Below are 16,808 nucleotides of genomic sequence, written 5' to 3' on the forward strand. Positions count from 1 at the left end.
ATCAACGCCCGCTGGCGAGCGCTGCATTCGCTGTTCACGACGAGGAGCGCTCTCCGTGTGATGCTCCAACTCGTTTCCGAGCGTGCACCGACCACGACAGAGAGCACGTCCTGCGGGCTTCACGAGGAGTAACACGTCCTGTGCCAGGACAGCTTAAGTGCATGAACATGGTCAAAGAGATGCATGCTGCAGATATAACGCAAATAATCATTTCTGGTTAGTGTTAAAAATCTAGACATTTTGCAGCTTGTGCCGCGTTGGACTGCATCGCTATAGATAATTTAAAAAGGCGGTGTGGTTACTTGAAGACAGTCGCTGGCTTTTTCTGAACTTGTTTATTATCTGTCACGATGCGTTTCGTGTGTAATCCCTCATGTGATGACCTATTATAAACAGACAAGAGCGACAGATGTTATGTTACAAATTTTACAGTTTCTTTTTTCTTTTCTTTCTTTTTTTCTTTTCTTTATTGTAATTTTAAAACCTTTACAGAAAGGTAGGCCGGCAGGGGCCTATCTATGCCGCTCTCTTTGGCCACAGGAAAACCACACACAAAACAGGAAGTCATATAAACAAACATACATGGAGGATAAAAACAGGAAACATACATATTAAAATAAATTAAAACGGTCACGGAGGCTCTGTTTGTATAAAAACATTCAGCACTGTACACAACGGAGACACAGAGTTTCACACGTGAATGGAAGAGCACTGAAGGAGAGACACTGAGTAACAGACGGGAAGACAAACACTGGCACAGTGGCTACTATCTCTGGTCCACTAAAAACATACTGTGCACACGAAAAAGCAGGGGGGCTGGCGGTGGCAAGAGGTGAAGGTAGGAGGGGGGGGAGGGGAGATGCCAGTGGGAGAGAAGAAGGGAGGAGGAGGAGAGAGGGTAGGGGGTGTGTGTGTGGAAGCCCTGGGAGGGGGGAGGGAAAGGGGGCAGGAGAGGGGAGGAAGTGAGGAGGGAGAGAAGGGAAGGGGGCTGCCCCGGAGGAAAAACACAGGAGGAATAAGGGGAGCATCAAAGCTGGTAGGAGGGGTAAATGGAGGGGACGAGGGGGGAGTTGGCGGAAGCTACCTTGGGCAAAGGTGTGGAGGGTGGTAAGGTGGAGAGCAGGTGGGATGCAGGTGGACAGGTATGGCAGCGGACAGGGGTGGGAAAGGATGGGAGAGGGAAGCGGGTAAGGAGGATCAAGTTTACAGGAGGTGTTAAGGATCCGTATCCGTTCAAGGAAGAGGAGGAGGAGGTGTGGGTAAAGAATTAAGTGGTAGAGGATCCGTGTGGGGAAAGGGAGGCGGATTCGATAGGCATTCCAGGAGTTGAAAGAACGGAGATTATTTTATTTTTTTTACAGAAACGCAAATTTCTTATAGAGATCAGTTGTAAGCGCACAATATGCAAGAACATAATTGTGTTTGATACAGAAAGACGTGCCACTTTAGGTATTACTAGATGAGGCTTTGATGTAGAGGTCAAACAGTGTCATTACTAACATGCAGAATGACAGGTAGCACTGGTCACAATTCGACACTAACTGCTGAAATAGCCAGCAAGCAATGTCCAGCGCCACCGTGTCAGCTGGGGGCAAGGCCGCGTCACACTGGGTGCCGTAACGGTGCCGATGCTCGCTAGAAGAGCGCCACAGAGATTCGTGGCCACTGGAAGTATTGTATGAAATTTTTAACGCATAATTGCCGGAAGTGCGTGTCGGTATATCTTGTTGTGGTCTTCAGTCCAGCGACTGGTTTGATGCAGCTCTCCATGCTACTCCATCCTGTGCAAGCTTCTTCATCTCCCAGTACCTACTGCAACCTATCTCCTTCTGAATCTGTTTAGCGTATTCATCTCTTGGTCTCCCTCTACCATTTTTATCCTCCACGCTGCCCTCCAGTACTAACTTGGTGATCTCTTGATGCCTCAGAATATGCCCTACCAACCGATCCTTTCTTCTAGTCAAGTTGTGCCACAAATTTCTCTTCTCCACAATCCTATTCAATACTTCCTCATTAGTTATGTGATCTACCCGTCTAAGCTTCAGCATTCTTCTGTAGCACCACATTTCGAAAGCTTCTATTCCCTTCTTGTCCAAACTAGTTATCGTCCATGTTTCACTCCCATACATGGCTACACTCCATACAAATACTTTCAGAAACGACTTACTGACACTTAAATCTATACTCGATGTTAACAAATTTCTCTTCTTTAGAAACGCTTTCCTTGCCATTGCCAGTCTACATCTTACACCCGGTCTACTTCGACCATCATCAGTTATTTTGCTCCCCAAATAGCAAAACCCATTTACCACTTTAAGCGTCTCATTTCATAATCTAATTCCCGCAGCGTCACCCGATTTAATTCGACTACATTTTATTATCGTCGTTTTGTTTTCGTTGATGTTCATCTTATATCCTCCTTTCAAGACACTGTCCATTCCGTTCAACTGCTCTTCCAGGTCCTTTGCTGTCTCTGACAGAATTATATGTCATCGGTGAACCTCAAAGTTTTTATTTATTCTCCATGGGTTTTAATCCCTACTCCGAATTTATAAAACACTTGAAAATTGCTTACCCACACACGAGCAAAAATCCTATCATTCAAATATGTAAGTGACATAATACATAACACCAGCGCATAAAAATATTTAGAAGGCTTTCTGTGTGTATACATAAGAAAATTTTCTATGCCCTGCTTTTATATAATATGTCACTTAAATTTTTGTAAGTAAGATAGGAGTTTTGCCTGTCTATGGCCAAATTTTTTTAAAATGTTTTATATATTGACACCCACGTTCGGCAATTGCGCTTTAAGAGTCTAAAAATAATATTTACAATGGTCATGAATCTGTGTAGCGCTCTTAACACTCTGGCCACGAATTTCATTTCGTAAACATTAATGTATAGTTATTTTAATTAATGTCTTAGTCATAAATAACGACATGAATATAATATTTCCCGCCGGTTAGTTATCCAAAGGATTGGGATGTGGTGGGGCGGGGTAGAACATCCAGTAGTATTCATAATTACCTCCAGGGTTTCAGAAGACATCTGCGCAAAAACTAAAAGACATACTGAAAACAGACACACGCCAGTGGACGGATCATATATCCACATTTGTAACTGTCGCTGCCGGTGCTCAACATGAGCTTCGCTGATGCTGCAAAGGTCAATCCGTAGGCGCAAGTCGTTGATGCGATGTGTCCTGGAAGACGCGGAGCCAGCATGCTTTGCGAGTCTGTGTAACTGCGTTGCCTATTTGCAGGTGCGAACTAATTCGATGAGACAATATGGTGACGAGGAATAACAATGAAACTTGAGGGCAGCACAACCTTCAGGTGCAATCTGTAATTATAAGATTTCTGCTAACCATCAGTAAGCTTCCCTTTACCGGTGGGACACTGATACATAGCAAAAACAAGCAACAAATTCCAGTTAGGTCTCTGAGAACATATTGCGGGACACGTACCTCCCACTGGTAGTAAAAGGGCTAAGCGCGCATCGACACGGTTACTCCATCTAGAGTGACCGAGTTTTCGCCCCAGCACACAAGGTGGCACTGTCCATTGCTTGCATGGTCCTTCAACAGCTAGGATCGAACTGTCCAACTACTGTTGCTACCTGTTATTCTATCTATTAGTAATGACAGTATTTGACGTCCACATCAAAGCCCCATGTATTTGTATCTGAAATGGTATGTATTTCTCTATCAGGAAGCCTTATATTCTTGAACATTGTTCGTTTAGAGCTGACTTTCATAAGAAATTTGCGTTTCTGTACAATTTGTAACATAACATATGTTACTTTTCTCTGTTTATTACAGGTAATCAATGAGGGGTTAATCCCGAAATGCATCGTGACAGTTAATAAACAAATTCAGAAAAAGCAACCACTGTTTTTAAGCAAACACAGTCTTTTTTAAATTCTATCCAATAATTACGTTCATTTTTATTTTCACAAGTCCGTCTTGATCACATTAATTTCTTTACCAGTTTCGGCTTATCGCCATCTTCAGATCTGTTGTACATACTCTAGCTAAAGTGCCCTCTGTTGGCATTAGGTTTTTGTATAAATACCTGATGCGATCTGCACGTTATCAGCACGTACCATGCACTCAGATGTGTAATTGACGATGATTTATGTCAGAATATTTTAACGGTATGTATGACTGCCATACATGGCTATAAATATTATATTTTATATTTCATGTACCACTAAGGCTTGTACAATATTTATATTTACAACAGATCTGAAGATGGCGATAAGCATAAACCGGTCATAAAGTGTAAAGAAATTGTGATCAAGACGGACTTGTGAAAATAAAAGTGCTAAAAATGAAATGATTGCGGACTCATATACAGACTTCGTGTCTTCAGTTGATAAATTACATTCATATTGGTTGCTTGCCTCTACAAGGACTTAAAGGATTGCATCATAACTGTGGAGGTTTAGCAGAATTAGTGACTGCACAAGTCTACGTTTTACATCTTGCCAAAATATGTTTCGAAATGTCTGAACGGGGGAGTGGCAAGCGGAAATCTTAGTGCACGTAGCAACGGTATTTTTTCGCCAGTTGAGGTACTCAGAGTTGTTCACCGTCTTCTGTTAAGATGTAAGGGTACTCTTGAGAACAATAGAAGGCACTTTTTCCCGTGATCCCGAAATAATTAATTTTTGATGGGATGTTAAAATTACTTGTAACTTCTTCACATTTAGTTTCAGTCCCAGACTTTCTACCAAACTGCCCACTGAAGACAGATGACTGAAGCATTAAAATTAAATATCTATTACACACTCTCCCTCAACCCTTGGTAGCGCTAATTTCTTTACATAAGATAATCTCTTTTTATTTTTGTAAATAATCACTTCTGTTATATGTGCTTACTGGGCCTTCGCTCAGGATCAAATAGTGGCTGCCCACCACCATGATGCCGAGGTAGGCAGTCAGCTCACAGTGCCAATTTGTTGCAAACGTGATTTCTTAATCTCAAACATCGCCGCTGAGACTATCTGAGTAGTATTCCCCATAATTTTGTCAGTAAGAAAGAGGAACAAAGATTTGTGTTCAACATTTCATAAATTGTGTGTCATTCAAGATAGAGCCCAACTTGGACAGAACAAAGGTGGGCCTGTGGTGTACATTCTGATGTTCAGCGAATTTCTTGATTCAATTTGAATATATAAAAAAGTTCACCAAACTCAATTACTTCGGCAAAATCAGAGGTATCACAATGATGGGGTTTTGCCAAACAAACTATTTAGACATTGGACTTTATCGATTTAAGGAAACTATTTAAAACCCGCAACTGGACATTGAGATGGGAAACTGTACCTCAAACCTCAATGAAATACCCGTGGTTTAACCTCTGCCACAACTAGTTCTGTTATGAGGAACACTTCACACATTCTGTCACCTGGAAAATATTCTTCCCTAATGACCAGCCTCTATTTGACCTCAGCTGGTGAATGGTAATGTGTTCCTCTGTTGTACACAAAGCAGAATGTTCCAACTCATTCGTAGTCTCACATAAAATCCGCAGGGTGATCGAAAGAAAAATGAAGCAGCTATTGACATTTAATTTATAGATCCAACTTACTTCTCTTCTTTAGATGTAAAAGCGATACTGAATGACTTACCTAACAATGACTGTCAAATTTTAACGATGCAGTGTTCTGACCAGCCAGCTGAGATCGTGAAATAATAAATAATACACTTTATTTTATCCATTGCTACCAGTGTTGCTTCCGTGACTGAAATTATTTCGTAAAATGAAAAACACACCGCCTTCAGTCACCAGCCATTCATTTCCATCACTGGGGGCTCATCCTCAGATGCTTGATCAGGCTACATCATTTTTCTAATTTAGGTGAATATTGGTCTGTATCCATTCTGAATTGTTTTTACATATGTGATGTACGACGGAAAGTGTGTATATGTATATAAATATCTTAACTCAAACTGTGCTTGAAAACGATGTAAACACTACTGAAATAGACCAATATTAATGTAAATTAGAAAAATGTTGGATCAAGTACCTGATGATGCGCTCTCCAGGACTGAAGTGCACCCTGCATTGAAATAAAAATCACGATTTGTCATTGATATTGATGGCGGTTGGTTTTTCATTTTAAGAAATAAGAAACATTGAATCTATCGTGGGGGTGATAGAAACATACTAGGAAGAGATTTAAGAACCAGACAGAGTAAATGGAAAATTTAACTTTTTCTTAAACATGTCCCTATAGCACTGAATTCTGTATTCCATTGGAAATATCACCGGTAAACCCACGATTATTTGCAGAATCGATCTCCCAAGTGTGAAATACTTTCAAACATTTGATTACTTTACAAATGAGGTAATGTGTTAAATAAATGTCTGACTTTAAGGATGCACGTAGGAAATTTTTTAGGAAAGGCTTGAAATTATGCTTTCAATTTGTTGGAAGTCGTTAAGTGTACACATTATGAAACACTACATGAATGTAGTCTGGGTAATACGCACTCAGTTTTAAGCAAAAAGCTATTTTTCACTCATTTAAATATTTATGTCTTCATATCTCTTGATCTACGTGCCATAATGTGATATAATTTTGCAGGTACATTCAATGGCATACTTGGATACTGTCTGCAAACGGAGTTGCCAATAAAGCTAGTAGTAAAGGAGAAATAAAATAAAACGCCATTCTTGATGTTCAAGTTTGTACGAACAGCGAAAATGTAGCAACAAATAAACTTTTTTTCCTTTCATCATTTTGCGGGGGTGTCAGTTTCAAAAAGTTTCGTAACGGTTTGACATTATATATAATATTTGCTACAAGTTGCTTAGTGCTCTCATTCGCAAATCATGGATGAATATAGTCTGGGCATATGCTCGCTGTCACTTATGCTGCATCAAGACAAACACACACTTTCTAACTGTAATACTTCTCTTACTTTTTTACACTTTTAACATAAGATCATCTATCTTAATGAATTGATTGTGAAATCATTTTAAATGTTTGAATTAGGACAATAATTATAGGAAAAACTGAAAATAAATTTGTTTTGCCCCTGGATCCCATTATATACGTAACCAACAACTAGCATCAGGTTCCAGAAAAGCGTTTTACTAGTATAGATGTGTAAAAAAAATCCAAGATAAGGTACAAAGTATCACAAAACGGAGATATTAAAGTACATTGGGCTAGGAAGAGAGACTTAGTAGTAGTAGTAGTAGTAGTAGTAGTAGTAGTAGTAGCAGTAGTAGTAGCTTTATTCATCTGTAGATCTCTTTTTACAAGGATATAGGACATGTCAAAGTATTTACAAACTTAGATGATTTTAAAATAAGCTAATTCGTATACACATATATTTACAGACTTCTAGTTAGAGACAATCATTAGATTTACTTCTGGTGTACAATACGTTTTTACAAATAACTTATTAAATAATGTAATGCCACATTGTTCGCTCATATCTCACTATCAGTCACTGCACACACTATAGACACATTGTTTCATGACACTTCACTCACTACACACACACACACACACACACACACACACACACACACACACACACACGTGAACTCTGGGCCATTTTCTGTACCGCAGCTACCTATTTAGTATCCTGAAAAACTGAGTCAGCATCCCTCCATAATGAGTGTTAGTATTGTGCCATGCATAGCTTGGGGGTAAGTATTTCTAGAAAGGAAAAAAAAGGGGAAAAAAAACAAACTGTAGGTGTTATGTGGAATGTTGTATATTTTATACTTATTATTACTATTATTATTATTATTGTTATATATTTGTATAACATTTTTTATCAAACCTCTACTCTGTTTTAGCTAAGTAATCCTTGAATGTATAAAATGTATTGCACAACAGGTACTTTTTAGCTGCCTTTTTAAATAAGTGTAGTTTTGCAATTCCTCTTTTGGTAATTTATTGCACAGTTTTATTCCTTGGTACGAAATGCTGTTTTGCGTTTTATGTTTAATGTCTCTTGGTAAATGTAAGTTGAGTCAATCTCTTGTTGCATGGTCATGGATAGAGCTGTTTGTGCAGTAATTACCAATGTTATTTTTGATGTGTACAACTGGCTGGTAAATGTATTCACATGGAGCAGTTAAAATCCCAAGTGTTCTGAACAGATCTTTACAATGAGCTCGACTAGTATTTTTGGTTATTATTCTTATGCCTCTTTTCTGAAGTTTGAATATTGTGTTCATATTTTGCGCATTTATTCCCCAAAAAAGAATGCCATAGCTAAGAATTGAGTGTACATATGAATAATATGTAACTAAAGGACACTGCATGTTACACACTGATGACAGGATTCTAAGGGCATAACATGTTGATAACATTCTGTTTGCAAGTACCTTTGTGTGTTCACACCACTTCAATTGAGAATCACTATTCATTCGTAGAAATTTTGCATTTGTTACACAGTCTACAGAGGTGCCATCCACATTTAATTTAATATTGTCATTTTTCCTCTTCAAACTGAAACATTTAATTTAACATTGTCATTTTTCCTCTTCAAACTCCGATCTTTATGAGAGGGTAAGCCGTAATGAAGGCTGAAACCTTGAAAGATGAGCGGACATTCACTAAGATGTCCTCACACAGTGATCGCTGTTGAAAGAGTGAGAACGTTATTCGATATGATGTGGAAGATGATTTAATCCAAACATGGCAGTCAGTGACTCTGTGGACACTGTTTATCATGTTCTGTGGCATCTCGTGACTATGAGCACCTGACAGAATCCAGAAAGACAGTTGTTTGCAGCTCACTAGGCAACTGACTGCCACCGAGTATGTGCCAGTGGGGATCAGACCGGATTACAGCCACCAGGAGACGTCCAGTGTGCGAAACACACATTCGTTTTCAAACCAAACGTCCTCAGAAATTAAGACAAACTGCTACACTGAAACTCCAGCTGCATGCTTGGCACAATTTGCAACCTGTCCCACAGTCACTTCTGCCACTACGGCTCTCCTACTTTCTAAACTTGACAACAGTTGTTCTGCATGTCTTGCAGGACTAGCTCCCATGGTGGAGGAACATGAACGTAGAGACATGGCTTAAGCACAGTTTGTTTCCAGACTGAATCTTTCACCTGTAATGGAGTGTGCACTGTGCGTGGAACACTGCCTAGGAAAGCAAAAGATGCTGGTACAAATCATTGCCAGACACTCAGTTTTCTTTTGACAGAAAATTACCCATTATAAAACTTAACTGCTTCTTAAAGATAATCAGTTAATTGAGGTACTAAAATCTTTTTACATTCAGAAGCGCAGGTTAATAATATTTGAAAGTATCTCGCTGATATAATTTGGATCAATTCCAATGTAAATGCATGAAAGCTACAAATTATTTTAGTGTTATTGTAACTGATTTCCTATCAACTTTTAAACCTAGCCTATTAACTTAGCAGCCATATAGAGACTGTATCTGTGGCTAAAGCTCTTCACTGCTCTATGTTGGCAGGGCGGCATATCGGGATGCGGACGTCTACCTACTGGATGACCCGCTCTCTGCTGTGGATCCGCACGTGGCCAGCCACGTGTTCCGTGAGTGCATCCTGAAGCTGCTGGCTGGTAAGACGAGGCTGCTTGTCACACACCAGCTCAACCTCTTGCCCCTCTGTGACCACATCATCGTCCTCAACAAGGTAGGAATGCCAGCTCAACCTTCTATCGCTCTGTGACCACATCATCACCCTGAACCAGGTAAATCTACCAACTCAACCTGCTGCTACTCGTTGACCATGTCCTATCCTCAGGCAGGTACGCCTACCAGCCCAACCAGCTACCACTCTGTGATCAAGTCATTGTCTTCAACCAGGTAGGCCTACCTCTTCAACTTGCTGCCAATCTGTGGCCACATCATCATCCTAAACCAGCTACACCTACCAACTCAACCTGCTGCCACTCACTGACCATGTCACCATCCTCAACCGGGTAGACCTACCAGCTCAACCTGATGCTTTTCTGTGACAGCATCGTCCTCTGCCAGGTAGACCTACCTGCTCAACCTGCTGTCACTCTGCGACCACATCATCATCCTAAAACATGGAGGTCTACCAGTTCAACCCACTGCTTCTCTGTGACCACATGATCATCCTCAACTAAACAGTCTTGCCTGTTCAATGATGCCATTCTGTGACCGCATACTGTCATCAACCACATATGCCCGCCATATTAACCTGCTGCCGCTCTGCGGCCATATAATCGTCCGTAAACAGGTATGCCTACCTGTGATTGTCCTCTACTTTCAGTGAATCTTTCTTCCAAAGTACTATGAGGATAACCACGGGTTTCTTTGAAAGTGTAGCTTGTATTTAACAAAAATCTCTGTGCAATGAAAAGTCCCTCACGACTGCAAAAGAGTTCAGGTGACTATTTAGAAAACAGGTAAAAGATGGGAAACACAAAATAACAGAACAATATCAGTGACTTATGTCTGTGCCAGGCTCATACAGAACAAAACATGACGTTCTAAGAGGAAAAGAAGATTCTCTCAAGAAACCAGCATGGGCTTAAGAAAGGCTACTCGCATGAGTAATGCTACATCCTTCCTTCAGCTTTTTGCATATACTGGATACAGCTACAGTTTGTACCTTCTGTCTTTGTAGTCTTCTTTCCCCAAGGCATCCAGTTATATATTTGACTAATCACCAACACAAAATCACGTGAAATACCTCCACAAATATGTACCAGATTTATTGAATATTTGACTAATGGAATGCAGAATTTATATTGAATTATGAATGGGCAACAGAAATGAATATACATTGGGTGTACCCAAAGAAACGTAATAGGACATGTAATATCTCAATATAAAAAATGTATCGAATAGGATCAGCAGCAGTAGCAGATTGTTTTCGGATAGTATTGTTATCCACTGCAAAGTACATTGTTGGACAATCGAAGGAACTGCACAAACACTTGGAAATTATTTAGCTCAATCTAACAATGGTAGTTCTCTTCAAATGTTGGTAAACGCGACATGATGCCCATAAAAAAAGACAAAGAAAGATTTAGTACCCCATTACAAGATTAATTGTGAACATCTTGAGCAACAAAAAAGAGAAAGATGCAACTAGTACCCATCAACAAGGTTAGTAAAGAACGTCTTAAGCAACAACAAAGGGAAAGAACCAATTAGTAACAAATTAAAAGGATTAGTGGTGAACATCCTAAGCAACAAAAAGAAAAAGTGGATTAGTACCCCATTACAAGATAAGTGATGAACATTGAGCATATCACAACATCTTGAGCGCATCACATCATATACACACACAGTTGGCCATTAAATTTGCACTAGCATGAAAGAATCTTCAAACTACCACTAAGTGTACTAAATATTTGGGTACTTGAATTATTAGTATACCACACAAAGAAGGTGGGAGTAATGCCATCTACATTCCACTTATATGGAAACATTCCAGAGCGTGTATCTCATCCATAAATTGCATTAAAATGTTGGTTGCCAGTGAGAAGATTGTGTTAAGCCTCATGTGTAATGTAAGTTTCTACCAGCATGCGTCGGAATTCGACAGTGGCAACAACATCATCTATATAGAGCGCAGTTTACCATTTTGAGGTATTGCTGCCCACATAGGGTGGGAACTCCCAACTTTGACGCACTTATGGAATGAATGGGTTCAGGAAGGCCCTCGTCAACGCCATACGAGATCTCAAGAGCCAGACATACACCCAGCGACCCCGAAGACAGGCATATTATTTGCTCAGGTGGACAGGATCGTATTAGGTACGTCTTGTAACCTGAGTGAGGACATGAGTTTCTTTTCTTTTTTTTTTCTCAGCAAGACAAGCATCAACAAGAACAGTTAGACACCATCTGGAGCACCAAAGTGCTAGTACGGCAACCATTGTTGCGGCTTCCCTTGATGCTGCAGCAGGGAGAGGCACGCCGACAGTGGCGCACTAAATCAAAACACTGGACATAAGAATGGCACCGCATCATCTTTTCCTATGAGAAGTACAGCATCACAATGCACGTATCCATGTGTGAAGGCTCTGACAAGCGGAAACATCGCGGAATTAAATTTATAATCGTCTTATAGGCCTACCACCAGATGTGATGGTGCTGGGCACCACAGGGAACACAACACCATCACCTGTGGTTCATGCAGATGGTAGTTTAGACAGTACCTGTTACATTTCTGACATGTAGCTGCAGTATACCTCCAAGATCTCTGTGACATTATCTCTATCTGGCCACGATGTTCCCCAGGTCTCTCACCCACTGGGAACAACTGATCACAGGTTGCTGTGTCACTGGCACACCATCTCCCGCCAGCATCTGTGACTGTTGAACCCTTTCTCAGAGTTGAAGCAGCACGGTACGATGTACCTGTGTCTGTTATACAGAGCTCAGTTTACCTCAATGCCCAACCAAGCCGGAGTCATTGTTGCTGCCTGATGTGGCAGCTCTTTGTACTGAATAATACACACTGTAAACTCCCAAATCATTTACAGATTTATTCATGTATTTCTTGCTACTATGTTTGTTCCTAATATATGTTCAAAATTGGTTCAAATGGCTCTGAGCACTATGGGACTTAACTTCTGAGGTCATCAGCCCCCTAGAACTTAGAACTACTTAAACCTAACTAACCTAAGGACATCACACACATCCATGCCCGAGGCAGGATTCGAACCTGCGACTGTAGCGGTCGTGCGGTTCCAGACTGAAGCGCCTAGAACCGGCTATAATATATGTTAATACATGTCCAGCATCAAAGCAGTGATGCTTAAACATGTCAGTGTTTGTGGGAAATAATATATCTCACTCTCAATTAGTATGGTCTTTTTATTTCTTCTGAGGATCCTGCATTCTCGCATATCATATGTCTATGAATAAATCATTTGTACTTTGTATATACCGGGTGATCAAAAAGTGAGTATAAATTTGAAAATTGAATAAATCACGGAATAATGTAGATAGAGGTATACAAATTGACACACATGCTTGGAATGACATGGGGTTTTATTCGAACCAAAAAAATACAAACGTTCAAAAAATGTCCGACAGATGGCGCTTCATCTGCTCAGAATAACAGTAATTAGCATAACAAAGTAAGACAAAGCAAAGATGATGTTCTTTACAGGAAGTGATCAATATGTCCACCGTCATTCCTCAACAGTAGCTGTAGTCGAGGAATAATGTTATGAACAGCACTGTAAAACATGTCCGGAGTTATGGTGAGGCATTGGCGTGGGATGTTGTCTTTCAGCATCCCTAGAGATGTCGGTCGATCACGATACACTTGCGACTTCAGGTAACCCTGAAGCCAATAATCGCACGGACTGAGGTCTGGGGACCTGGGAGGCCAAGCATGACGAAAATGGCGGCTGAGCACAGGATTATCACCAAATGACGTGCACAAGAGATCTTTCATGCGTCTAGCAATATGGGGTGTTTTTTTTTTCTAAGAAAAGCCCATGTCATACCAAGCATGTGTGTCAATTTTTACCTCTCTGTCTACATTATTCCGTGGTTTGTTAAGTTTTTAAATTTATACTGACTTTTTGATTAGCCAGTATAGAATGCAATTACAATAGATAAATATCAAATATCAGAGAACACTTGGGCTAAGAGCAGTAAATAGAAACTGAGAAGGTATCCAGACACCTTACATGCATTACTTTTTTTTTTTTTTTTTTTGCAGGGTCGCATTGAATTTCAAGGAAGATTCAACGAGATTCAAGAAAACTACCAAGTTCTGACAAACATCATTTCCCTCAGTGCAACTGGAGGGCACATCTTGGAAGAGGCTGATGACGAAGAAGCTGAAAGTGAAGCTACGGTGAGTGTGCAATTGGTGTATTTTGGAATATGTGATACTGAGACATCCTACATATCTCAGCGCTGTTGTGAGCAGAATTCTTTTTTTTCTTGCGACATTACTGTGGCTCTGAGAAGGATTTGTACTGGTGACAATGCCCTCATATAGAACCAACCATGAATACCAAGTTTTTGTGATTTTTATCTTGTGTGAGGGGCATGAAAGGGAAGCAGTGATGGGTAAGGGAGTGAGACAGGGTTGTAGCCTATCCCCGATGTTATTCAATCTGTATATTGAGCAAGCAGTGAAGGAAACAAAAGAAAAATTCGGAGTAGGTATTAAAATCCATGGAGAAGAAATAAAAACTTCGAGGTTCGCCGATGACACTGTAATTCTGTCAGAGACAGCAAAGGACTTGGAAGAGCAGCTGAACGGAATGGACAGTTTCATGAAAGGAGGGTATAAGATGAACATCAACAAAAGCAAAACGAGGATAATGGAATATAGTCGAATTAAGTCGAGTCGGGTGATGCTGAGGGAATTAGTTTGGGAAATGAGACACTTAAAGTAGTAAAGGAGTTTTGGTATTTGGGGAGCAAAATAACTGATGATGGTCGAAGGAGAGAGGATATCAAATGTAGACTGGCAATGGCAAGGAAAGCGTTTCTGAAGAAGAGAAATTTGTTAACATCGAGTATAGATTTAAGTGTCAGGAAGTCGTTTCTGAAAGTATTTGTACGGAGCGTAGCCATGTATGGAAGTGAAACATGGACGATAACTAATTTGGACAAGAAGAGAATAGAAGCTTTCGAAATGTGGTGCTACAGAAGAATGCTGAAGATTAGATGGATAGATCATATAACTAATGAGGAGGTATTGAATGGAGAAGATAAGTTTGTGGCACAACTTGACTAGAAGAAGGGAACGGTTGGTAGGACATGTTCAGAGGCATCAAGGGATCACCAATTTAGTATTGGAGGGCAACGTGGAGGGTAAAAATCGTAGTGGGAGACCAAGAGATGAACACACTAAACAGATTCAGAAGGATGTAGGTTGCAGTAGGTACTGGGAGATGAAGAAGCTAGCACAGGATAGAGTAGCATGGAGAGCTGCATCAAACCAGGCTCAGGACTAAAGACCACAACAACAACATCATGTTTTTTTTTTACAAATTCCATTACTCTTATCACGCAGCACTTGACAACTGTCATGTTCGTGGTTCCACCCCACGAAACGTGACCCACTGTACTGCGCCAGTACTGTGTGCACTATAGCTGCGGCTGACGTTTGCAGGCGCTGGAGGCAGAGGACCTCCTGTGGAGCGAGCAGAGGGCGGCCCGCTCCTGGAGCCTGCTGCGGGCCTACCTCCGGGCGGGTTCCGGTCCTCTGGGTCTGACCGGGCTGGTCGCCTGGCTGGTCGTCTCCCAGGCCATAGCACACGGGGCCATCTACTGGGTGGTCATCTGGTAACTAAGTCCACCTCCCCACTAAAGCACTGAGGCCTCCATTTCCTGGTCGTCTGGCTGGTCGTCTCCCAGGCCGTAGCACACGGGGCCATCTACTGGGTTGTCATCTGGTAACTAAGTCCACCTCCCCACTAAAGCACTGAGGCCTCCATTTCCTGGTCATCTGACTGGTCGTCTCCCAGGCCGTAGCACACGGGGCCATCTACTGGGTCGTCATCTGGTAACTAAGTCCACCTCCCCACTAAAGCAGTGAGGCCTCCATTTCCTGGTCGTCTGGCTGGTCGTCTCCCAGGCCGTAGCACATGGGGCCATCTACTGGGTGGTCATCTGGTAACTAAGTCCACCTCCCCACTAAAGCACTGAGGCCTCCATTTCCTGGTTGTCTGGCTGGTCGTCTCCCAGGCCGTAGCACACGGGGCCATCTACTGGGTTGTCATCTGGTAACTAAGTCCACCTCCCCACTAAAGCACTGAGGCCTCCATTTCCTGGTCGTCTGACTGGTCGTCTCCCAGGCCGTAGCACACGGGGCCATCTACTGGGTCGTCATCTGGTAACTAAGTCCACCTCCCCACTAAAGCAGTGAGGCCTCCATTTCCTGGTCGTCTGGCTGGTCGTCTCCCAGGCCGTAGCACATGGGGCCATCTACTGGGTGGTCATCTGGTAACTAAGTCCACCTCCCCACTAAAGCACTGAGGCCTCCATTTCCTGGTCGTCTGGCTGGTCGTCTCCCAGGCCGTAGCACACGGGGCCATCTACTGGGTGGTCATCTGGTAACTAAGTCCACCTCCCCACTAAAGCACTGAGGCCTCCATTTCCTGGTCGTCTGGCTGGTCGTCTCCCAGGCCGTAGCACACGGGGCCATCTACTGGGTCGTCATCTGGTAACTAAGTCCACCTCCCCACTAAAGCACTGAGGCCTCCATTTCCTGGAAGACCAGTAGAGAGTGTACATCTGAAGCGTGTGTTGGCTTGATCTTAACTGATACATACTCATCCTACAATAGTTAGAAGTATGGAACAGCAAGTGCTCTTGGGTGTAAAGTACACAAGCGGCAAGACGCAGTCAATACCTTCGCTGCACAGTGCCGATGGTACTGTTACCGACGACTGTGCCGCTAAAGCGGAGTTATTGAACGCAGTTTTCCGAAATTCCTTCACCACGGAAGACGAATGGAATATTCCGGAATTTGAAACACGAGGAGCTGCTAGCATGAGTTTCTTAGAAGTAGATACCTTAGGGGTTGCGAAGCAACTCAAATCGCTTGATATGGGCAAGTCTTCAGGTCCAGATTGTATACCGATTAGGTTCCTTTCAGATTACGCTGATACAATAGCTCCCTACTTAGCAATCATATACAACCGCTCGCTCACCGAGAGATCTGTACCTAGATATTGGAAAATTGCGCAGGTCGCACCAGTGTTTAAGAAGGGTAGTAGGAGTAATCCATCGAACTACAGACCTATATCATTGACGTCGGTTTGCAGTAGGGTTTTGGAGCATATACTGTATTCAAACATTATGAATCACCTCGAAGGGAACGATC

At 41.8% G+C, this 16,808-nt stretch overlaps 1 protein-coding gene across 1 annotated transcript in view; it reads left to right on the top strand.

Moving 5' to 3' along the window:
• Positions 1–15,269, top strand: part of LOC126209797 (ATP-binding cassette sub-family C member 4-like) — a 124,300-nt gene extending 109,031 nt beyond the window's left edge. The window contains exons 10-12 of the mRNA XM_049938935.1: positions 9,473–9,656; positions 13,683–13,820; positions 15,093–15,269. Of these exons, the coding sequence (XP_049794892.1) occupies positions 9,473–9,656; positions 13,683–13,820; positions 15,093–15,269 (499 nt within the window). The remainder of the gene's footprint in view (positions 1–9,472; positions 9,657–13,682; positions 13,821–15,092) is intronic.
• Positions 15,270–16,808: the final 1,539 nt, after the last annotated feature.

Source organism: Schistocerca nitens, chromosome 10 (genome assembly GCF_023898315.1).
Source record: "Schistocerca nitens isolate TAMUIC-IGC-003100 chromosome 10, iqSchNite1.1, whole genome shotgun sequence".
Lineage (NCBI taxonomy): Eukaryota > Metazoa > Arthropoda > Insecta > Orthoptera > Acrididae > Schistocerca > Schistocerca nitens.